Genomic DNA, 24,857 nt, shown 5'->3' on the forward strand with positions numbered 1-24,857 from the left:
GGTTTCCAGACCTCCAACACATTCGAGTTCCACTGTGACAAAAAAAATCTCTACGATAACAGCATGAAAACTTTTACGAAAAAAGAATAAATAAAGGAAAAAATGGAATTCCTGTGCAATATTGTCTTCTAATACTGACAGCACTGCAAAACTTATTGATAACAGTACCTGAATCACTATGCTACTCATTCCTAGATCAGAAGGTTTTATAATTACAGCCAGTGGCCTAAGGGACAAGCCTCTGAGACGCACGCACTATGAAGCAGCGGATGGGAATGAACACAGCTGCCAAGTACAAAAGCACTGCAGAGCTTGCTCTGAAGGCAGTCCTAAAAATGGTACTTTAGCTCAGCCAGGGAAAAGTCCAACGAGGTTGACTTGGCTCCTCTCTGGAACAAAAAAGTTAGGAAGAAGATAAAGGAATTGTAGTCCAACTGAAGACAGACCTGGACAGACCTTCTATTCATTGCAGCAAGTTCTCTGTGTTCCAGGGACTACCATCAATCCAGAGAGATGCTTAAAAACCCATTGGGACAGGTCCGCTCGAGTTCAGTTTCTGTAGTACTGTAAGGATAAGCTGGAAACTAGCTGCTCTGTCCCAGGGAAGACTCGGAGCAGGAGGTTTGCTGATTTGCTGCTGTACTCATCTCTTCAGGTGAGAAGATCCAGTGAAAAATAGAGTTTTTGCAGAGTAGCAACCTCTCTGCAAGGCAGCACAACTGTAACTGTAAAACCTCAGTGCCTCAGGTAGCCTGAGTTCTTTGCAAACTTGTCTTAACAGCAGCAATGCAAGAGACTTCACACCCTGCTGTTAAATCTCTGTGTTTGAAAGACTGCTCAGGATGTCACAGACAATGCACATCCCCATGTAGACAAAGCTAGAGCATAATGAGGCAACCAGGTGGAAATCCTAGAAACATCTTTATTTTAACTAGTAGTATCCCTAGGCTCTGCATGCCTGCCTCCAGTTACAGGAAGACCCATACTTGCCTACATTTATTGTCTTCTCTACAGCAGCACTGTCTCCTTCCCACATGCTACCTCCTCAGTAACAAGAGTCGCCCTATTTACAAAGTGGAATCAGCAGCCCAAGCAGCTCCCTTCCCGTGCTACTTTATCCATCTGCCCCTTGGAAACACTGCTGAGAAACCCTACTCACAAAGTAGGTACACAGCCCCACTTAGCGGTGAGTGCACAGCTCTGGTTCTCCGCGACAGAAGCGGTTCCAACTCTGCAGCCACACACACACACCTACCAGGAACCTGCCTGGAAGCGTCACACTTTAAATCAAAGAGGTAATAACAGCTAGGTGAAATTTAAGGGCATCATTTTTAATGGTTAAGCAGAAGGCACTTCAATAAAAAGGCACGTTACGCCTATTAACAGTATATTACCTGCTCAGCAATAGACGTGAGTGCAAACAGAAGTCTTTTCCACTGTACAGTCACATTGACCAATTACTGCAAGGTACTGCAATAGGACTGTTAAAACGTTAGCAGAAATACATAGCAGCACTTTAAATTTATTTTGCTATAATGTACTCCAGGTCAAATGTCTTAAGAAACATTTCTTCCAGATTTCACAGAAGACTGGTGTTAAATTAGCTTACCAAGCCCTTCCTTCACAAGACACACATGGCACCAGTCCTTTGTAATTGTTAAGTGGAACGGGCACCGAATATTTTCATTGCTTCACTGTTTCTTAGTGTAAGCCTTCAACATTTACTAAATTTCCTCCATGTTCCACAAACATTCCTGTTTGTATACAGCTTTTAACTTGCTATGAGCAGACATCGGGACAGGCTCACCAGCTGACTGTAAGCAGACGTCTGTTCTTAACCAGGAACATAGCACAGACTGAGCCTCACCAGCATGTGCTGAGCTTCAGAGCTTGAACAATTGCTGGTGCTGCCTGAGATCTCCGTGGTTTGCACCCTCTTGGCCTGAAGATAATGCAGGCTTCCTGCACAGCTTAAACATTCTCTCTTAGACCATCAGCACTCAGGCACATCCATCTTTGCTCTAAGAGCACACAGTACCAACCTGATACCTGCTAGTACCTGCATTATGGCATAAGTGTTGCCTCAGCATTTACTTATTTTTAGGGAAGACTGTCGTATCTCTTGGCTATGCGGTATTTCACATTATGTAGTCCCAATAGGAAAGAAAAAAAAAACCCACCTGTTTCCTTTGACTTTGGGTAGATTCCATGGTAAACACAACATGCCTTGTCCATACTTTGAAGGTACTTCCTCTGGAAGTAAGAGATAAAAGATTGTCCTCTCATCAGAAATCCCTGTTCTTCATCTAGAAAAATGCCACTGCCTCTCTCTCTACACCCCACTCAACCCAGCTTCTCTGCAGGACCTCAGTAAGCTGAAGACTAACTACCTAAGCATCAGCTTTTACTAATCCAAATGCCAATCCAACAGCAGAAAAAAAAGCCAAAAAAGCCCCAAAACACAAATGTGTTTTAATGTAAGTTTTATATACATTCAGCAATAAACTTGCTTAAATTAAGCTTTACATCTACAGGTAGCTAGTGACTAATCCCTAGGACTACAACCTACGAGCTATGGTAAATACTGTTTCCTTCCTCCCCTAGAAGCTGTCAGCAATATTAGGCATTTCTGTAACTAATATTAAATTCTTAATAAGGATTTGCCTAGTAGTAATCTATCAGGAAAATCATAGGACAGATGACAATTTGAATTACTTTAAGCATTCTGAAGTACATAGAAGAAAGACAGCAGCTCCAAACACTAAGTAAGGAATAAACTCTTTATCCCAGTAAATAATTAAAGCAAATATTTAGATTCATTTCATAAAAGTGACTCTAAAAGTGTGATTTTTTCTGCATGGAAGTTTCCACCAGAGGAGAAGCGTGATGCTAGACTTTACCCATGGAGACCATGGCTTCCTAAGAAGAACAGTGATTCATAATTCATGATAAAGACTTCCACAACAGCCCTCCAGAATTATAGTGGAAGTGGACAGCAAAGGCATGGACCCTTCAACGGCCTGTCTTTTTTGTTCGTTTTGTTGGGATTTTTGGTTTTGCTTTTTCTTTTTTTTTTTTTTAATCTAAGTCAAAGCTGCCAGACTGATTACCAGTAGAGGTACTTTATCACCGCTCACTACCAGAAGAAAACAAAGATATGAAAGCTATGACAAATATATGTTTTAAACGATATGTAAGGCAATCCAGACTTAAGCAGCTCAAGATCACACAGCAGAACACAAAACCCTCAAACATTTTAAATGCAAAATACGCCACCTTGTGCAACACACTTTAATTTACAATGAACATTCAAAGTTTTGGTTAGAGACTAAAGATTGTTCCTATGGTGGTAGCAGTTTCTTTCCCTGCACCAGCTGATTAAATGCATTCCTATTTTCATTAACATCTCCACCTTTAATCTTACATGATACTTCAAAACAGGAGCCTACCAGTCTGATAATGCAAACATATTCCTCATTTCTCTGATAATCCACCCTTAATTTAAGGGAGCATTCTAGAAATGCTCAAAGAAAATTTATGCACAAGCTACTAGATATGTTCGGTAGCACTGCATCTGAACTACCTGCAACAGAATTAACAAAGCAACCCTAACACATCAACCTCCCCACGTATTTCTGATGACCTTTTCAGAATGCTTCTGTAATACCAGACTGTACTTCATTCCTGCCTCAAGTGTTAAGTTTAACCTGTAAATACTGCTTCAGAACCACTGCTATAGAAAGACAGCATATACTTGCAGATCCATGCAATCTGTCTCTAAAGCTAAAAGTAGTTTCAGGATATATTCAAACAACTAGCACATGCTGTTATTCAGTTCCTATAGAAACAATTTATTCTGATCAGTACTGTAACCTCTTGCCCAAGACAACATTTCAAAAGCTAATATGCGGCTACACCACATGAAGATCTCATACAAGAGACCCGGAAAAGGGTAGGGATGACTGAAGATTGTCAAGTCAGGCAAGCACCACAATGTCTATTTTCTGCTTCTTATCTTCTTGGTTTCTAAGAAAATTCCATTGCCTGTAAAACAGCAAATTGCAACACCACTCTTCCCCAGCCCTGTTCAAATCTAGTAACCAGATCAGCTGCTACCAAAGACGAGTCTGTTAGATGGTTACATAAGATTCTTCTTTTGAGTTTTATTCGTTCATAGTAACACAAAGTGTGCGTTTCCACTTAGGTATTTAAGTGCAACAAAGAAACTCATTATCGCATTAAGCTTCAACAAAGTGAACTATGTTTCTATATGCAATGGAACAGATTACTTAAAGTGTCTTCTTCCCTTTGTTGCACAAGAGTTTAAAGCTTCAAAAACCTAAGCAAACACTTTCCATAGGATTAGACAAGCAGACATGTTGCTTGATTATGAAATGCTTTTGCGGGATGAGCTAGGTGTTTTCTGTATTATAGCAATTCATTTGTATGCCACAGAAACTATTACAAGAGTGAAACCAAAGTAGAAGTGGTGCCATTGTAGTAGTCTGTGCAAGAATTCCACTTTATTTTTTGCAAGATGCATATCTTGAAGATACATTCTCCCAGTTGATCACATTCCAGATAGCTTTCAAATAATCAGGTCGAACATTTTTATATTGAAGATAATAAGCATGCTCCCATACATCGATTCCCAGCAATGGAATGAGACCTGTAAAAAAGGAGGATAACAGTTTTTTAAGCCTGTGAAGAAATGCTCCACTGCAAAGTCTTATTTTGTAATTACCAAATTTCTTCAACTGTAGAAACAGAGAGAGCTCTCCAGAACACAGGTGCTCATTACAACGTTTTACAGACCTGTCTGTTCTCCACACACACTGTATAAACTAAATTATTAGAATATACACCTATGAATACCCTAGAACTTCATTGAAGACACAATTGAAAGCAGTTGAAGACATTTTTGAAAAGTTTGCATCTTCCACACACACAGTAACACGAGTATTTTCCTGGACCAAGACACCACAAAGAAGTCTCTTGACATGAGTATTTGCTTCCAATACTTCAACTGTAAGTTACTGTTTCACTGCTTTCCTCGCTTTTGTGCTAAAACATCTTTCTAGTTGAATTTTTAGTAGGGAGTTTTCAATGTGTGGGAGAGGGTGAAATTTACTCTTTATACTACGTCTCAACGTTAAAACTGTTCTTTTTCTCCTTTTTCCTCACTGATAAGCAGGGCACTGACCACTGCAGAAGTTCAAAGTAAACATGTGTTTTCCATGATATTCCCTATCATTCTCTATGAATTTCACAGAACATGTTTTAAAGACATCTGTGACTGGATTTGGACAACAGCCATCACAGCAGGATTCTCACTGGGGATCAGGCCTTTCCTCTGTGGAGCGTGTCCAAGCTGTCGTCTTCACTGCTATGTCTCTCTAAGCGAACAAACATACCTTTAGAAGTGATCTCAGCTGCTTGTCTAGCCCTAAGAGTTGTCCCCATCCAACCCTTGTTTAATTGACATTCATCACTATCAACAGTAGAAAAGCACGTTCTAAGTGCTTAGCCTGTTTCATAACAAGAAATATTATACACATCTTCCCCTCTCCTGGTGTCTGGCCTACACCATCAGGTCTGTAAATATATCCTCATAAGAGAAAACAATCTAAAGCTAAGACACTTATCTTCCCAATGCTCTGACAGGCAAGCTACTGCTGTTACTCAGAAACAGTCCAGAGGAGCCTAACCTAAATTTAATGCCCAATGCTCTTTCATAATATGCCCCATCTATTTCCCTTTTGATTAGACAGTCTGCAAGCAAAACCTATTACTCTCCACAAAATTTCTAAGTCTTGCATTACAAATGCTGGACTTACAGTTTTAAAAACTGTTTCTGCTTCTGCTGGAAATGATACTCAATTTTCCAGATGCTTCCTCATATTCTCACATCTCATACATTTGCCTCTGATATTAGCAAAAGGTGGAAGAGGAAGAAAGAAATCTGACCTGTTGTTCCTTGCAAAGGATCTTGATTCGCACAGGCTGCTATCTGCAGACGTCCCTGCTCCTTATTATAGCCAAGCCACCCCCAGCCTGATCCTTGAACACCAACTGATACAGCTGTTAGTTTCTCCTTGAAGTTTGCGAAAGAACCAAAGTCACGTTTGATGGCTTCCATCAATTCTCCTTTAAAAAAAAAAAGCACAGAAACATCACTGAATATGAGGTATTTAACATATTTCAATTCCCAGACATCACCTGGAAACAGAAGAGAGATGCGGACGCATTTGCGCTCTGAAGGAACTGTCTAGACAGTACAGATGCATCATTAACAATTTTGTCCCAACCTGCTCCAGACAGCAGTCAAGAAACAAATTAGAACAGTAGTCAAACATGCTGTTATCAAAGACAGTCATGGTGCTATCAATAGTACAGTGCAATGCTGGAAAATTCTGCATTCTTCATTCCTTCTGCCCTCAGATCTAAAAATTTCTTGGTGATAGCTGAAGGTGCATCTTCAGACAGGTTTCATCAGGCTTCCTACAGAAGACTTGAACCATCCAACTGGAACTGAAAGATGACATTTTAAGCTTACCACCTTACACAGTAACTTCACAGACAAAGGTAAGGCTTTAACACATCTTTCCAGGTCGGATATTAGGAAAAACTTCTTCCCTGAAAGAGTGGTCAAGCACTGGAACAAGCAGCCCAAGGAAGTGGTGGAGTCATCTTCCCTGGAGGTGACCAAGAAACATGGCGATGTGGTATGGTACTGAGGGACATGGTGTAATAGGCACGTAGTGATGGGCTAATGGTTGGACTAGATGATCTCAGTGGCCTTTTTCAATCTCTCTGATTCTATGATCTTCCCCAAGAATGCCATCTGAAACACATCTCAATTTAAAACCCTCACATGTATCACAGCAGCCCTTGTGAGATCTGTATTATAAGACCACTGCCTTTAATTGCAGATCACTTGTAGATTACATTTCTCTATCCTCCCAAAGGGGACTTCATCCTTTGGGTTTTAACTGCTAAGCCATCCCTAACTGAAAATGGAGCATATATCCAATCACTAGGCTGGGTAGTCTGCAGCACATTTCCTTCCTTCCTGTGAACTGAGTAAGTGAATGCAATCTCAATGAGCACAGTTATGGATAAGTGTTTTATCTTATAAAGATAAAAAGGACAATAGACAGCAACAGTCAACTATTCTGCATCATCCAGACAATCAACTTTATAATCAGCACAGTTATATTTTCATATTTTTCATTTGCATGAACAAGACCCTGAATTCCTCAGAACTATGGCAGCTATCATATAGAAAGGCAAATAAACTCAGAAAAATAAGGAAAATAAAGACTTCAACTCTTTCAAAGAGAGAAAAGATCATCAGTTCTGCTGGTCAATTAAGACTGACTCAATGAACACTCATAACAAGCACTAACCTTTAGGCTCTCCTCCTCCATTGGGAGAAAGATTTGTCCAGAAGATGGTATGATTGATATGACCCCCACCATTGAATTTCAGTGCAGGCTGAAGCGACACCTGAGCTGTAACATCACCTGAGGATGCAGAACATAAATAGATAAATAATAACACAACCACCACAGCAGTCATTAAGTTGTTACTAGGCCTCCACCAACACCCCAAATCTTTCAAGTCTTACTAGCCTGCAACATGCCTATGGAAAAGGCAGGTTTTATGACTGTTACTCACGCATTAGATAGTCACTGACAAACTGCATTAAAGATTTCTTTATCGTTGGCCTTTTCTTGCTCTGTAACTGCATGTGATGTGCCAATACTCCACCTATCAGGCAATTCCTGTTACATCTACAGTAGTGAAGTATCTACTGCCATTCCACAGCTAAACAAAACAAACAGCAGTACCAGAATGAAATAAAGATCTAGCACCAGAAAACTGTTCAGTATTACTATTATTAGACAAGAACACTGTTGCTGATTTTCAAACTAAGAATTTTTAAATTTCTTAAACAACTTAAAGAGGGAAAACAGAGTGTGCTCCAGAAACAGTTGTCAAGAACAACAGGAAAATACACAAACAAGATGTTCTTATCCTTACATTTTTTCATTTACTTTGAGGAGGAAAATTGTTTTGTTTGGTTGGGTGAGGTTTTTTTTTGGAGGGGGATACTTGCAGGAAGAGATAACGACCCAGATCATTTTCCTCAACACTACAGAACTCTGCACCTAAATGCCACTGCTTCATACTGGTGAACTCCCCACAATTTTTCAGTCCAGGTAGGCCTTAACTTCAAGAGAAAATCAAGGTTCATCAAGAAACATCCATAGCATATCCGATTAGCTTACACACAATCCCAACCCTTGCTTACTGCCCTGCATACAACCTAACTCTCGTACCACTCAAGATCAGAGGGCCCTGAACCGCAAGCAAAACATGTCATATTCCTTGAAGAACTCATTTGTGCCCTATGACAGGTGTTACACCACCTTGATACAAGCATTTTGAATGCTATTTTTATTTTTTAAAGAATTGGAACACTGCAATTGTTTGAGACTTTTTCCAATACATTCTCAAATATGGAATCAGTGCAGCAGCTGCTCCCCCTATTCTTTCAGGAATGAGTGAGGGCAGTCTTCCTATAGGAAGGAATGAGCCATCTCAGGACAGACATGAAGCACCTGTTAATAAAGCTTTTTTTGTTTTGTTTTTGTTTATAGAATTACAAGTTCTCAGCATTTCCTCATATCCTTAAGAAACCACAATGGTCTTTGCAAGTTTCACAGAAATAAAATATCTGGAGGAAGCTGTTAAGTTCCACTACGACTCACAAGTCTCCCAATATACAGAATATACATTCCCAATATACATTCTCTGTTAAAATAAATCACGGTAGTGCTCAATCACACAACCCTTGGCTCTTTTTGCAGGAAATGATCACTGTCATTGTTAAGAATTTCCTTGACACAAAAAAACTCCAGTTTTCTATAATATTTTCTTAAGAATAATTTTGTTCCAGCAAAAATCCATTTTCAGGTGCAAGACAGTTTAACTTGTATCATTCAGAAAAATATCTGTAAGTTAGAAACAAGCCAGTAACTAATATCTAGTTGCTGCATTTCCAGCCATAATCATACTCAATGCAACAAAACCTACAGGAACAGGACTGGAACAAAGCATGCAATGCAGCTAGCACCGATACTACCTGCTGCATTTAGGTATCAAGCTGAGGATATGACATATCTCTCACGCCCAGTTCAAAAGAATTTTCAGGAAACTCTCCTTGAATTTTACATGCCTTTAAGACACTAAACTCATCCACATCATCCTACGAGCCAGGAATCCAAAAATAACTCAGGATATTGGTAATGTCTTCATTAGTGTTTATCCCACCATGCTGTAGAGGAACCTACTCCCCAAGACCACTACGAGGTAGAGATGGCATTTGATCACTGTCTTAAAACACAGTATTTGTGGCACTGTCAAGTCAGTCCTGCTGAAATTGGCACTGGAAATGAGGATGGAGAAAGGTAACTTGTCCTTAAGATACCACAAAGTATCCTCGAATCTACTTGTATGTAGAGCCCCTGGCCTTTGCTCCAGCTTACCACACTCCTTAATACAGTCACGCTGGACAGGTTCAGCTCAGAAGAGATGCTCAAGAGACCTGTAAGCTCAGTTTCTCAGTTGATTAAATGATTCCTTTCCATTCTCAGAGCACAGTAAAGCACCACAGCTCAAAGGCATAAGTCTTCAATGAAAATAAGTTTTACGACTATAACCTTTAACTGGCATCAAACAGAACATGTTGATGAAGAAGTAATCAGAACCAGCTTATGCTGAAAGTTTTCTGGAACAAACTTATTAGTTGCTGAGCAGGACCTTATCATAGATAAACAGACTCATTTTCAGAAGAACTGGTAACAGGAGACAATGGATTCAAGTCAAGACAGCTTCTGAGTTATTTGAGCAGATACAGATAGCTTAAGAAAACGTTAAAGATAATCTGAAAACTACTTACTATTGCTGAAAAGTCAGTTTCAAGGTTCTGCTATCCAGAGAAGATATTAAACAGTCATGAGATCTGCAGTATAACCAAACTGTTGTGCAGTAGTTTTGGCCAGGCTCAGTTTTCAAGGGTGGGAAGAGAATGACAATATTGACAAAAAGAGGAGCAGTTCAGACTTTTACCCTTTCCTAAAACCTGGCCTTAGTCTTTCTAATGAGGGTCAAATACTACATGTTCTATACGAGAATATCACCCAATAAGCCAACCCAAAACACACACAAAAATGCCGCAAGCAAATATTTGCCTGCTTTGATGTGTGTGACCATCACCAATGCACTGCAGAGTAATTCCAGCAAAATCCTTATGAAATATTAAGTTCTACCTCCAGACACACTACTAACAAGAGCAAGCAGTGAGAGCCCACCAAAGGATAGGGGAGTTTTGTTTTTCTTTTAAATTCCTCCAAGGGTCCAAAAAAATGCAATGTTTCTGCTAGCCAGAAATTCTGCCTCCACTGGGGGCTGAATCCTTAGTCATTACACAGCCTTAACGACATCTGTAGCAGATATGCTGCTTTCCTATACTTTACTTTCCTTCCTCACTAATTAATCCCTGGAATACAGCTTTCCTGGCTCCACCATTAGCATGAAAAAGCAACAGCCAATTTTGTTTGCTTGCATCTTCATCAAACCTCATTCATTCATTAACTCAAACTGCACAAGTTATTATTATTAGGCTTACAAGGCCATCTGAACACCTCTAAGCTTTCACATGTAACTAACATTCTGTATTCAAGCAAATCACTTGTATTTCTCAGGGGCAACTTCCCACTGACTCTGCCTTTGATCCCAGTCACTAGCGTAAATCCACAACAGCTCACACTGTCTCTCCTCACCTGCTGACGATGGCCATACGCACCTTTCGCCAGCGCCTCTTTGTATTTCTCCTCCGTAACGTTCAGGTTGTTCACGTAGGTGGCGTGGTGTTTGTTGTGGTGCAGCTGCATGATCTCTGCACTGATGTGGGGCTCCAGCGCGCCATAGTCGTAGGGCAGGTCAGGAAGAGTGTGCTTATGCCTTGCAACCGAGCACCCTAAGGGTGCTACCAACGCAGCCCTGCTTCTAGATGAGAAACGAGAAAAGGTGTGCTTCACCACTTCAGCAGAGTGAAACACTGGCCTGCTACGGCCAGCTGCCCACGTGAAGGTCACCGATACAGGGGCTTCTCGATGCAGAGCTGCCACCTCCTAACCCACGTTCTTGCGTCGTAACGACAGGAAGCGCTCTGAGCTGGGAGGAAGGCCAGCCCCGAGGGCCATTGCACAGGTGACCTTGATACGAAAAAGGGTCGAAATCCCACAGCCCTCAAGAGGCCGATCTCGGCCGCGCTGCCCGGCTCGGCTGCACCTCGCGGGACCATCGCTGGCCCCGCCACCCCCTCTTCCCGAAATGGAGGGGACAACGGGGGGTGCCCTTTCCTCCACCCCGTCCCGCGGCCCAGACACGGAAGCCCAGGGCCCGGCCGCCCCTCACGCTGCAGGGCGGCGGCGAGCACGGCGCCCCCACCTCTCCTCCCTCCCAGCGGCGGCGCGGCGCGACTCTCACCTGCCCGCCGAGGCCAGGCGGCACAACATGGCGGCCACCTCTCTGCGGGCACCGCACCGACGGCACTCCGCGCCTGCGCCCGCACTGCTGGGGCGGGGCCTCCCGGCGGGACGGGGAGGGGCGGGTGTCTGAGAGGGGATCGGTAGCGCTGGTTTCAAGAGCTTGAGTCACTGACCGCTGTTTGTGTTTGAAAGACGTGCGCCGTTAGTGCCCTGTACAGCACAAAGTAGAAGGTGAACCCGCTGTCTCACTTACCAAACCAGTGGTACAACGGAGCAGTGAACATCAGCTCACCGATAGAGCCATGGCTGACGGGGTTCCATCCCGTTTGGGTCAGGTCCCGAGCCAACGGTCCTAGTAGAAGCCATGACCTTGGGAATACAAAGAAGTCAACAGGCAACACTAACTGGATAGGAAAAAGGAGGTACACCGCTTGTGAGGATCAGTTGCAATGCATTAAGACTTTGAAATGATGCGTGAATAAGAAGTTATGTACAGCATGCTCAATCCAATTTACAGAAAAAAAAGGTTGCTTAGATCAGCCCTTAGATGTTCCAGAGGTTAAAATCAAGCAGAAATAGGAAAGGTCATTTTTCTAAGCAACATTAGCGAGAGCACAATGCTTCCTGTGATAGCTCCAGAACAGAGAATAAAAAAGGTCCACAAGGTAAGCAAAGAGAGCGAGGGAAAGCTCTCTCAAAAAGACGCCTGCACATTGCTGTCCAGCTCTTACTTGTGCATGAGCAGTGCTGCCAGAAGCAGGCAGCTCAGCCCTGAGAGCCTGCTGCAGCAAGGCTTGGCAGCTGGCCTGATAGCAGCCCACCAAATACACCACAGCAGTTCCCTTTGACCTCAGGAGTCCATGTTTTTCCCATTTATGATCATATTTTGTATGAGCCGTAAGCTGCAAGAATCTGTCAGAATTTGACACATGCAGAATGGGATGTTCTCAGGGCTTCATAATACAGTAGTGGTGGGCTACAGAAAGAACTGTTAAACAGACAGTTTACATGTTCTCCTCTGTTTTTTATTATTATAGACATATCAAACGTAGCCATCCCTTGACTTTAAATGCAATGATTTGTGGAGCAGGCATGTAGAATGCTTCACATTTCATCATTTTCAGTGTACCACAGTGTGAAGCAACAAGTCAATTTCTTAGACAGACATTTTTAAGCAGAAAGTGAATACAGAGGTCTTTTGACTTCAACTGTCACTTCATCCTGTTATGCCTGGGCATACAGCAGAGGCACTGGAAACCCCTGAGTGTCAGTACTGGAAGCAGAGGCAGGCAGCAGCTCGTACTGGGGCTTGCAAGCAGCCTGGTGCTGCCCTTCAAAGGTCCGTTGCCATGAGGAGTTATCCACCTCAATTGCTGGGAACGAGGCACTTACAAACACCTTTTTATCAATTTGATCTACTTACTTTTGTTCCATTTCAGTTCTCTTCCTCACTTCTCTGCGTATCTCGTTTTCCAATATCCATTTTCTCCCATCATGCACGGCCATTAATGCTCATGAGAATGCTTCGTGCACCTTAATTCCATCAGCAAAAATAATCAGTATTGAATAGTAAGTGCAAAAGAGTTCAAAAAACCATGGAAAATTAGTTCTCCCATAGGGCCAGAGAAGAGAATCCTTCCCTCAAAGTTTATGTAGCATTCTGTAAAATCAAGACTAACACTAGATGAAGTTCAAATTATCGGGGAAAACATCTTTGCTAACACAAACAACTATTTCTGTTTTTTAATCTTATTTAAATAAGCACTTATGTTCAGAGATCTTTTATAGGACCAAATAAACAAACAAAAAACAATGGAAGGGGTGAAGTCTGAATGACTGTGTTTAGAATAACTTACCTCATCTTGGAATTTACCAGCAAATCCGCATGGAGAGATCCACAAAGGGAATCAAAGTGCATTGTAATGCACAGATGTACAGAATGGTAGTTCTTCCTTCAATGGCCCTTTAAAGGGCCCTAGAACACCATGCAAACTTAATGTTTAGTTATCAGCCAGCTGTACTCTAGAAATCTAATGAACACACGATGAATGATCTTAACCAAAATCAATCTGAAAACAGGATTTTCCTGAAAACTGAAAATAATGTATCGACAGTCATCTCCAGGATTATTAACAACCATAACATACGCTGTATGTATGGACAGCCAGAACGTGAACATTAATTGATTTTAAATTTATCTGTGTTATTATACTGCATTTCACTACTGCTTTACAGCAAGCATTGCAAAAAAGCAAGCCAATTACATGATGGTTTTAAATTATGCTTTCATTTAAAATAAAAATTATTAATAAAAAAATGTAACATCCCAGCCTGCTTATTTAGGAGGTAACTTTTAAGCAGAGAATGACAAATGGAATGGCTTTTCTTGCCCTGCATTTATTTTCTAAGTTAAGCCAATGCTTAGTATGCAATTATCATTTGCATTTCTAACTTTTCAGCTATTTAGCTAAGTTGTATGGTTTTGTTTTCTTTTAACTATTAAAAGCACCACACACTCTTGAGAAAATTCAAATCTTCACGAACTTAAGACCTGATTTCCCACAATAACTGATAAATTTAAGTGAAAAGTTGCCCCTACCTTACAGCACAATAGCCGTTACTTCAACTCCAAAAATAATTCTTATCTAATTCCTTATCCTAGATGCCATCTTCTCAACGAATTTCTTCCATATTTCAGACAGATTTTAACCACCGCCATTCTTGCAAGACTTTGTACCATATATATTATCAAGTCATTGGAACTGTCTATTACTATCATTTTATTATTACTATCCTTTTAGACTTATAATAGCCACAAACTAACTGAAATGCAATATACACATTAAAATCAGGGAATTTTTTGTACACCAGAAATTACTTTAGATGCCAGTACTTTTTTTTTTTTTTTTTTTTATGTCTCTTAATTTCTATATGCTCAACTGTCCATTAAGAGCTATTTTTCAGGTAATAAGGGCTGAAGTAACGTTCCAAAAAAAAAAAAAAAAAAAACCCATTAGGTTATTGCCAATGGAATTAATGCCTCCAGTGACTGCCAAGTTGTTTTAAACATCTAAGCTCTACGAAATTAAAGTAGCATTAGTACATAGACTAGTATGTTTCCAGCATACACAAACGCTAACAGTTGCAACTAATTACATTTTTTTGTGGACAGTAATACTACAGGTGCTAGTTCTCATTTAATAACCTGGAAACTCCTCTATAATCTATGATTTTATTGACTAAACTGCAGTTACACCCAAGTATTTCCTAACTTTAGAGAAATACTGCTTTCAAGCAACAGTTTCAGCATTCCCAAAGTGAATTTGCATGTGAGAGAATTGCATTAGCTGCCTGGTAATTGCAGGATTGTGTTAGAAAAATGCTGAAACCAGATTTAAGTCTACCTGAAAGTAGTTAAATGCTCTCATTTTTGCCCTTTGGACAGCACTTACTGAAGTCAGTACCCTTTTCATTACCTTACATATTGCTACCACCACAAACCAGTGAACAAAAACCACCAGAAATTCAGGTCTGAGAAATTCCTAACTTGCTTTTGTTCAGTCTAAGTGTGCTGCCCCCCCTACCCTCCACTTGCAACACCTGAAAAGTCAGTTCACTAAGCTTCCCCTCATGAAGACTAATCAAAAATTGTATCATCTTAAGTAATTCAACCTCTTTGAAGTGTCATAATTTAGTTTGTACATTTACCTCCAGGATACTTCCCAAGTTTTAGTAAGAGCCAGGTTCTAACTATGAAGCTTGCTTTTATTAGTTGTCTTTTTTTTTTTTTTTTTTTTTTTAAATCTATCAATAAGGAAAAAAATCTCCGTAGAATAAATACTAAAAGGCTGGCCTGAAATCAACATGATAGTTATAAGCACAGGTACTTGTAAGCTGTATTAGACAGGATTGGCACAGAAACAAATTCAATTTAAGAAGTATTACAGCCCATACAAGTAAGCCGTGTAAGCCAATGGAGAACAATGAGGAAATTACATTATTAAAAGTTTTTATTTAGGTTTGGTCAGTACAGGTAAGATAATATTGGAGTCACAGAGCAATATGCATAAACAGGATACAACAGTTCTTAAAAACTGAGTAACTATGCACACAATTCATAAACATTCGGTCACCTAAGGAGAAAATGCACAGATGTATGGTGGGAAAAACTGTAATTAACACTGAAACTACTAAAGGACTCCTTCAGCAAGTCCATCTTTTAGTGATAAAACTACTGTACTGGGCAAACTTGGCAGTCATAAACCCACAGCTATTATGACAAATCTCAAAGGTGGTGTTAAGTATAACAGTATGAGTAAGAATGCCCTTACACAGCACAGGTTCTAGATATACACAGATTTGTACAGACATCATTTATGTTATACTTTATGGAAAGAATTTCCATTTCAACTTCACATTAACTCATATAAAAATAACTTGAGCTACACAAATGTCCTTTTAGCAACATTCAACGTAATTAACTGTTAAAATTCCCAAAGTGGCAGAGGTATTGAAGCAAAAAGAAATCCACAAAAAGGCAAAAATTGTGACAAGTATGCACTAATTTAATAACAGCTTCTGAACAGTATCCTCTCCCAATTTAAATGACACTGTATAAAAATGCTGCAGAAAAATGTTACAAAACTGAACCCTGCACATTTACATTGGAGTCCAAACCATTCTGGACATGCCGAGAACCCGCAGTTCTGTTACCTTTCATGCTTACTGTTTTCTCCTCTTGAGGATCATGATTGGAGTCTGTGTCATTTGAATGGTGAGTGAGAGAGTTTTCACTGCCAGTGGGAGAGTCTACACTTTCATACCCAGTACTGAGTTGGTTTATGTAGCTACCACCTCCTCTACCAGTTCTATCTTCAGAGTGGTTGGACAGCTTATTACCATTCCCTGGAGAAGCCGGGAAGTCATCTTCTGTGCTGCTACCCTCCCTATAAAATCCAGGCCCAGACGTCCGCTGATGGGAGGAGCTACCATTGCTTGGTCCGTTAGCCAGACGGCTGCAGTCTTTACCCACAGCCTCTCCCTGGTCTGTAGGCTCAGAAGATGGAGTCCTGCTGGTACCTGGGTTGGAGACCTGGGACTGCTGCTGCTGGTACTGCGCCAACTGCTGGCGAGTCTCCTTCAACTGCTGCTGAAGCACTAGAATGGTACTCTGCATACCCTCTACCTCCTCATCAAGCTGGATGATGAAGTCATTCAATTCTAAATAAAGAAAACACATGTGTTGCAAATACTTAATAACCCACATATAGCTCACGTCAGACAAGAAAATTTAAATCTTGTAGCAGTATCTTATGCTGAAGTTATTCAACCAGCTCTTTCAATCATTAGATATGCACACCATTTTGATACTCTGAAGGAAATGTTAAACTGCCAACTATACTTGTTATATTTATGACTTCGGATATACGAGAAGAAATTCATTTCTGGACAAGAAGATATATGGAAAGCAGCTCAATTCCAATAATTACTATTTTGCAAGGAGATTCTAACATATCTACTTTTACTGAAGTGCAGGGAATTGCTGAAATACTCTAAGAGTGACCATAAAGCTTATCTGCATTTGATAGTTCTGAATACTCACAAAAATTTACTCAGTGACAAAAAAAATTTTAGTCACATTTCAAGGAAATGTCAGCTCTGACTGCTTTTGATACATTTAATCTCATGTAGCGTGACAAAGAAAAAGGGTAAACTTTTGTTGAATTTATAACCAACAGAAGTTGTTAATTCCACAAAGTACTTATGTACAAAGAAAAAAAATCCTTTACAACTGGGACTGCATTTTGGCCCAGAAAGAATTTGACCTGAAAGATAAACATTGCAGCCCAAATTCAACTGCACATTCACATGACTGAGGAAATAACATGCAAACCGCCTATTGCTGTAAGAATCAAAATTAAATGCCCACTACTATGAAAAAAAAGCACTAGGAAAATGTCAGGATTATCATCGTCATTGTTCATATGAGGTAGAAGCCAGGGCCTAAGAACATCACAGTTCTGCAGCTTACTTTAGTATACTGCACCTGAGCAGAAATCTTTAAAGAATACAGGATATATTAGACAAATGCCAAATCATGCCCATGCTATCTTACAGATGCCAGGTATGAAACAAAGATGCCTGGATTTAATTAATTAGCTTGTCTCAAGATTAAGTGTAATAATCAGATCATCTATTGTGTCATCTGCCAAACTTCGAGTACTTTCATCAAGCATCTCCAAGAACACTGAATCTAGGCTGAACTCTCTGCTGAAGATTTTCAAAGTTTGCATTTCCCCACCATTTAAAATATACAAGAGGCCAGAGATTACAGTTAATTCCAATTTAGGCTTACAATGCTGTAAAATTTGGACCACGAATACAATAACAGAACATTTTAATTAATCTGAGTTACTTAATCAAAAACTGCACTTTTGTTCTCCTTACACATTTTTTTCCCCTTCAAGTAATTACAAAATGAGTCATTTAACAAGAAGCTTTCTGTTTTCAGTGTATGCTTACCTTAATATCCCATGTTAAATAGCAAGACCTACAAAGTCTAGTAGTTTCATGTTCAAATCTCGCATTACCGGGAGCTGCAAATCCCGCAAGTACTCTGAAGTTTCTCTATTCTAGTTTTTGGTGGTGTTTTTTTTTTTGTTGGTTTTTTTTTTTTTTTTTAAATTAAGACCACCAATAGAGACTTACAACAGTCACATTTTACTTGATGTTGCCCTTTAATTCTGGCAAAGATTTTACAGTATCCATACCATCAGAAAATTAAACTAGCAGAAGTGCAAGGCAACTTCCATTTTCTTAATAAAATCCCTTACCATCCTGACTGCTTTTAAGTTCCTCACTATATTTCTTCTGTAAAGCCAACTCTGCCTCAAGCTGTGCAATACGTCCTTGGGACAGCTGCCTTCCAAGCTCTTGATTCTCCTGGATAAGCATTCGACACTTCGCCATTAACTTTTTGCCTGTTTGGCTGCAAAGGAAAGAACCAATCTATCACAAAGTGAATACAAAACCTTCTGCAATCTTCCTCAATCACAATTACAGACAAAAAGGAGATACAATTTCTGCATGTCGCAATTCACATAACATTATGTCTCAACATAATTGTCATAGCAGAAAATCTCCCTATATTACCACGTGCTGTTCCAGCGTCAGTTGATCTTCTGTCCGTGTCCCATAAAGCGGAAGGCAAGTTTTATTACTGTAAATGTGAACAACCATTGCTCTTTTTCGATACCAAAATCTGGATTATCAGTCCGCACAATCTTGCATGTGCTAATTCTCAACTGAGTTAAGTGATTAAAGATGTGCCTTGCAATTTTAAAGATTAAACACTGCATTAAAAAAATGTGTAAACTGAACTACCAACAGGTTCTTCTTTTATCATACAAGTAAAACTAAGAACAAAGTTGGGGAAAAATATTTTAAAAAATGAGCATTATGTTTAAAGCAACATCAGTTTTTTTTTTTTTCTGAGAGGCTAAGACATTCCTCTGAATGTTTAGAAGAGTTGAATGTCTAGCTTTCAACTCAATCTGCAGTTGTACAGTGTAGAGCAGTGTACAGTGTTTCATGCTTCCTATAGTCAGCCTTTGCTAAGCACATCTTACACAATGAAGAGAAAGTAAAATGCAGTTAAAAGTTGGCAGGAAATTAAAGAAGCCGTAACACTCATTTAGAATGACAGGTTCAGATCATAAATGTTTTAGAATATCCAGTTTCTTCGAGACGTGGGCAGAAAAAGGTACTCTGAACTTTCAAGATATTCTCTGCTAAATAGGTAACATCACATCTTTAATCTTCACGAATAGAATTGTACTGTAAAGCATTATAGGAAGTAGTATGCAAATTAATATATAGGCAATACGGCTGACTCCGTAAAAGAGTTCAAGTCCTTCAAAACTGTCTGCCAAAATCAGAACAGTGATGACAATCAGTTCTTTCACAAGACTCAGCAACACAATGAATATCTCTTTCTACAGAAGCATAAGCTCTGTAGCAAAAAATATATAAAAAAATAAAAAATATAAGCCATGAACAGGTTTGTTGTGAATTCAAGGGCAGGATTTGTACTACTTTCCAAGAGCAAGAAGGTCATTTAAGTTTTAAGTGATAAAGAAAGAAATTTTGAGGATTAAAAAAAAAGAATAGGAAACTTCCACTACTGTGATTCACAGCCATAGTTCTTTCTCTCCTGTAACCAATACAACCAACAAAAAAGAATTTAAAATAGTAATTTTCTTATCAACTACCTTTTAAACATCCAAGCCTTAAACAATTTTAAACTCTGCAAACTCTGCCTCACTGAACATTTTCCAACTGATTCTCCCAAATCTTTCAGATGGGCTGCTCCAGAAGGAATCTGGCTGCATAAAGTCCTGGAAGCCTGCAACTCTGCTAAAGGCAGCAACCTGTTTTCTTTCTTGATGTGATGTCCAATGTCGGGTCCTTGAAGCTTAAATTGTGTTGAGCTAATACAATCCATGTAACACAAGATGCAAGTTTTCTTAGAGATGTTCATTCAGTGCAAAGAAGGAGGACTGCTTTGGAGATGACCAATGTGATGTACCCCCAAAAGCTTTTAGGCAGATGTGTATTGATTTCTAGGCATTTGCAAATCCTTGTTACTGTATTCATCATTCACTGCAAGTTTAAGGAGTTCACAGTGCTGAAGTCATTACTGTTTTTTCTCTCCACAAAACAATGTCACCTGCAGAATTAGAAGTACCAGGTAGCTGGACATCGGGACAGTACTAAAAATCTCATTAATTCCTTCATGTAATTCCTGCCAAGATGTAAAATATTTATTACCTGTATAGAAATTTGCATAGTTACCTATAATGCTATTTCTTTCCATCAAGTTTTTTCCAGATGTTTTGAGTTAGCGTGGCACCAAGTAGCCTTCCCTTGCAATTTACACAGAAGACAACACATGCAAGAATATCAAATGCAGTAACTATAAAATGTAATTCCTAATAGCTTTAAAACTAAACTTGGCATTGTTTTCACAAATCCACTTGAACATACATGCAACAAAACCTGGAAGAATTAAGTGGTTAAGTTTCAGAAAACTAGTGTTTGTAGTATTAAGCTTCTTGCAATTGATATTACTGATTTTTAATTCAAATGTACATTGTATGCATAATGATGGTTCAAACAGCTTAACAAAGCCATCCCCTCAATTATATGCCCTTCTATTTCTCTCTCTAGGCATTAGTAAGGATTACACTGTGCACCTCTTATCTTTGGTTAAGGTCCAGAACTAATACTGCTTAATGTTGCAATCAATATATTACTTCAAGAACACACAAAGCTGGTGATGTGAATAGAAGCATCAGTTCTTTTAGATACTAGGTCAGATATCATGAAATAAGTGGTTGCGTACAAGGAAGGGCAATTAAAACCAAGAGGGGGAAGAAGGGCAAAGAATTAAAAATTCTATGAATGGTTTACATGATTAACCATTTCTTTGCCCTTTCAGAAATATTTTTTAAAAAATTATGAGCAGTTATGAAAATAGCTTCAATTCTATACCAGGAAACAAATCTAAATCTTCTCTACTCCAACTACTGCTTATTTAAGTATGCACATTCACACCACTGCGATTTAAAATTAGATGATGCACATTAAAGCACAACGTAGCTACAGATGTGACAAGAATTTGATACTTTTGCTTGAAGGAAACTGGTAATAGTTACTGGTGTCTCATTTAAGAGTCTGAGAACTAGAGGAAACCAACCAACCTGTACTTAACGGCATTTAAATCATTTCTGAACTCCACATAAAACAAGCAATCTACACGGCATGTCTCTATCAACACATAGTAAGCTTTACAAATGCCTTGGCAACACATTAACAGTTTATTAATGCAAGTCTTACCTCTGTTTTGATGCTAGATCATTAAAATCTTAGTCTGCTATAGCAAAATAATCCCAGATGAATCACTTAAAAGTTTTTCTAAATGTTTTTCTTTGCTGTTAAATCATTACTCATGCAAAAAAATAAGTCTGCATAAGTACACTAAGCTTCAATCCCATATTAATCCATCTAAAGCACAGGTGATACTTTTAAGTTAAAAATATGTAACATTACCTTAGTTAAAATCATTGAAAGAGAATACATCACCTTCTGTGACAGCTGAATCTCTTTTTAACTTAAAACTGCATTTACTAGAATCAGACAGTCATAAAGTGTCACCCAATTGATTTGAAAAATCAAAAACTTACTGTACTAGAGCTCAGTTTGCCAAGATAAAAAATAAATATACAAATGCTGTATCAAAGCTGCATTTCACTTTACACACCTCAGATCTGCACTCCCAGCTGTCCCTTGTTGCTTGGGGACAACAGAACAGAGGCATCAATAGAGTAGCAAAGGTTCCTTCACTGATTCCACCAAGGAAAATGCATGCATTTAACTTCTTGTGCTTTGTTAATTTTTTTTTTTTTTTTAAATTCAGAGAACGAGACAATGCAGAAACAACAACCTGTTTGATTCTCGTTCATCCCAGGAGTTTCACAGTACAACAATATAACCAATAGTGTTCCTTGAACTATATATTACAACTATTTCAAGGCACATTTTATATAGAAGTGCAATACAAAAAAAACAGGTGTACAAAGGAATAAAAACACCCCACCAACACTGAAGACAGCTGTCATTGTGTGCCTTCCGCATAGAGCATTTGAGATCAGTTAATATAGAAGATCAAAAAAATCTCACTTCTGCATGAAAGCATGCAGCGGAATACTTATCACAACTAGTTTTTCTTCTACATGCTAGTTGTGATCAAATATATAGTGCTTCCGACAACTTTAAGCTTGCAATTAGATTGAATGTACGCTCTTGTACAGTCCTAATTTTGAGGCGTCCACAGCATTACCAACCATCCAGAACAGTTCATTATTTAGCAACATTGACTTAAGGCTCCGTCAGGTGTTACAGAGCCCGAATGCTTAACAGTCAAATGTGTACACTACCACTGACATGATATCAAATAGCACTCTCGTGGCTATTCAAAAGTGGTTAGCAAGTAAACTCTTTAATGCAAAATTCACCTCATCGAGTTTTGACCCAGCAGTTCAGTGAACAAGCAGGAAGTCCACAGTCTTATTGGAAAACTGACTTAGTGTCTCTAAGTCACTAGGCTCAAGGTTAAGAGCGAAGCATATTCCACTTCTACATTTTACGGGAATTTTGCATGTTCAATTCATGATTTATAATCTCTAGGTTCTTTCCTCCAAACTGTCTGTAGACACAGTGTGCCACAGACTTAAGACTTCTGTTTTTCCCTCTATTTTCTTCAAATAGAACAATTTTGCAAATGTCTACGTGTTCTAGAAAATATTTTTTTTTCGGAGATGGCAATTTCTTCAGAATAGTCCGACGCCGTCAGGCCTCTGAAGCAAAGGGGGAGAAAAAAGCTGAAACACAAGGTTCATCTGGTAAGTTTTACATTAAGCATTACAAGCTGGACAGTATAAGAATGTGGCTTTTGCCTCAAAACGTCTGAGTCTTGGTGTGGAAACGAGTACTTGGCTGTCCCACCATAGCATTCTCGTAGTGGGACTGTCAGGGAAGTCTTGACTGGGGAGTATTTGTTTTGTTTACCTATCAGGCGTAAATTTCCAGGCACTCAGTTCATTTTGGGCTTGTTCCAGTTTGTCTTTAGTCTGTTCCAGTTCACCTTTCATTTTTAGGAAAAACAAGTTGATGGCTGGGTCCACCATTGTTGATCGCAGTTGGGCAACACTAGGCTGCTGGACTTGCTTGAGGTACTGAATCTGATTCTGCACAAAATAAGAAAAGAGATTTATTTATACATAATTCAATACGCTTATGATCACATAGATAGGATTAAAAATAGCCACTCCAAAGACGACATCAAGCAAACTTGCCTTCTTACAACGTTCTAACCTGTTAAGGACAGAATGAAAACAACTTCTGCCCACCTGTGCCCTTATCAATAAGCATATTCACCCAGTCTCCCAATCCCAATCCTGCCAAGGCCTTCAAAACTACTTTCAAGGTTGATCTTTTTCTTTTGTTTCAAGCTGTTTTCTATACACCAATTAACATGTGCCTGATCTACTGGAACATTATAGTTCTCCCTTTACTTTTAAAACTACTTGCATACTTTCAAGAAAAATATTTATATGAAGAGCTGCCTGCTTAGAATGACTGATTTCCATACAACTTCAATTAAAGTTATTCTAGAACACACGGAGGTTACTGTTGGTAGTATCTTCACCTATCTGCTGAAAGGTGTTTCTAAATACCTACGTGTTTTTGTGAGCATGGTAACTATGCAGCAAGTTGCCATCTTTTTCTTCTTGAAAAAAAATCATTTAGAGCCACTCAAACCAATTAAATAAGTTTAGACTGATTTGATCCTCTTGCAGTAAGCAAAACCCTAGAAACAGTCTTATATTTACACCTGGAATTCTTATAACAATTTATTTTAAATATAGTGCACTTATTGATCAAAACTTCACTGTACTTATACTGGATTGATATATTTCTTCCAGCTAGTAAGTAAAATTATTTTGGCCTGCAAAGAAACCATTCTTAAGTGCAATCTATGATACTCCTCCTATTACACATTTCTTGGTCACCTAGAGGTACATTTACACACTGACTTTACAGATTGAATGAGAAACATTAATTCAAAGTCAGGGGTTTTGCCTTCTGCTGCACACAAATCTTCCAACCAGGTTGACAGCAGCAGTTAAAATGAACAGTACAAGCCATTACCAGCAAATCAAGGGGAAGAGTTAAGCTGCTCCCTACTCTTTGCTTTGCTTACAGCACAGCACAGTCAGTAGCAGTCAGTTTAACCACTTCCATGAAAAGCTTCCATGCAGCAACAGTGTAAAGAAAGTATAAAGATACTGTTCAACTCCTAAAAAACGTGTAGTAGTGACCTCAGAGTCACTTATTGATTTAGGAAGATGTTTAATTTATGTATAAATAGCACTGATATTTGGATTCTTTTTCATATATACGTAATTCTAAAGCCAGCGAAATGGATGAAATACTTCAAACTAACTTCATTTGATACAATCAATGTATATTTATCTACTTGAGAAAAAAAATATTTGAAATAAAATTGTTTTTAAAAAGTTTGATTAAATAGATAAATTTCTATGTATTCAGCAACAGAAAGGGAGTCAAAAAATACTTTCAAGAAATATGTAGTCAAGAACCCATTCATATAAACATTACTTATAGAAAGGAAGCCCAAATTCAGATTATCCTAATATTTCTTGTATAGATTGG

At 39.0% G+C, this 24,857-nt stretch overlaps 2 protein-coding genes across 4 annotated transcripts in view; both read right to left on the reverse strand.

Annotated features, from left to right (window-relative positions):
- Window positions 1–4,143: 4,143 nt before the first annotated feature.
- SOD2 (superoxide dismutase 2) lies at window positions 4,144–11,639 on the reverse strand. Its single transcript, XM_042808692.1, has 5 exons — window positions 11,560–11,639; window positions 10,874–11,076; window positions 7,410–7,526; window positions 5,968–6,147; window positions 4,144–4,669 (listed from the first exon to the last, which is right to left on the reverse strand). The coding sequence occupies exons 1-5, from the start codon at window positions 11,586–11,588 to the stop codon at window positions 4,524–4,526; spliced, it is 675 nt and encodes a 224-aa protein (XP_042664626.1). The 5' UTR covers window positions 11,589–11,639; the 3' UTR covers window positions 4,144–4,523.
- A 3,914-nt stretch (window positions 11,640–15,553) lies between these two features.
- The window catches only part of LOC122158246 (WT1 associated protein), a 23,796-nt gene continuing 14,492 nt past the window's right edge, over window positions 15,554–24,857 (reverse strand). For 2 of the 3 annotated variants that reach the window (XM_042814789.1, XM_042814779.1), the window contains 3 exons: window positions 23,190–23,368; window positions 18,395–18,549; window positions 15,554–16,781 (listed from right to left, as the gene is read on the reverse strand). In XM_042814789.1, the coding sequence (XP_042670723.1) occupies window positions 16,198–16,781; window positions 18,395–18,549; window positions 23,190–23,368 (918 nt within the window). In that variant the 3' untranslated portion in view covers window positions 15,554–16,197. The other variant, XM_042814798.1, reaches the window with a different exon arrangement.

This window comes from Centrocercus urophasianus, unplaced genomic scaffold (assembly GCF_019232065.1).
Source record: "Centrocercus urophasianus isolate 14NV4802_14NV808 unplaced genomic scaffold, USGS_Curo_1.0 seq_10, whole genome shotgun sequence".
NCBI classification, from domain to species: domain Eukaryota; kingdom Metazoa; phylum Chordata; class Aves; order Galliformes; family Phasianidae; genus Centrocercus; species Centrocercus urophasianus.

Bases quoted from the DNA above. Each gene is read 5' to 3' on its own strand.
- SOD2 (XM_042808692.1), bottom strand. From the start codon at position 11,588: ATGTTGTGCCGCCTGGCCTCGGCGGGCAG. The intron at 6,148-7,409 runs GTTAGTGCTTGT...TTTTTTTTAAAG, and splicing joins TGGAGGAGGAGAGCCTAAAG to GAGAATTGATGGAAGCCATC. The intron at 4,670-5,967 runs GTCAGATTTCTT...CCTTTTTTACAG, and splicing joins TCCTTTGCAAGGAACAACAG to GTCTCATTCCATTGCTGGGA.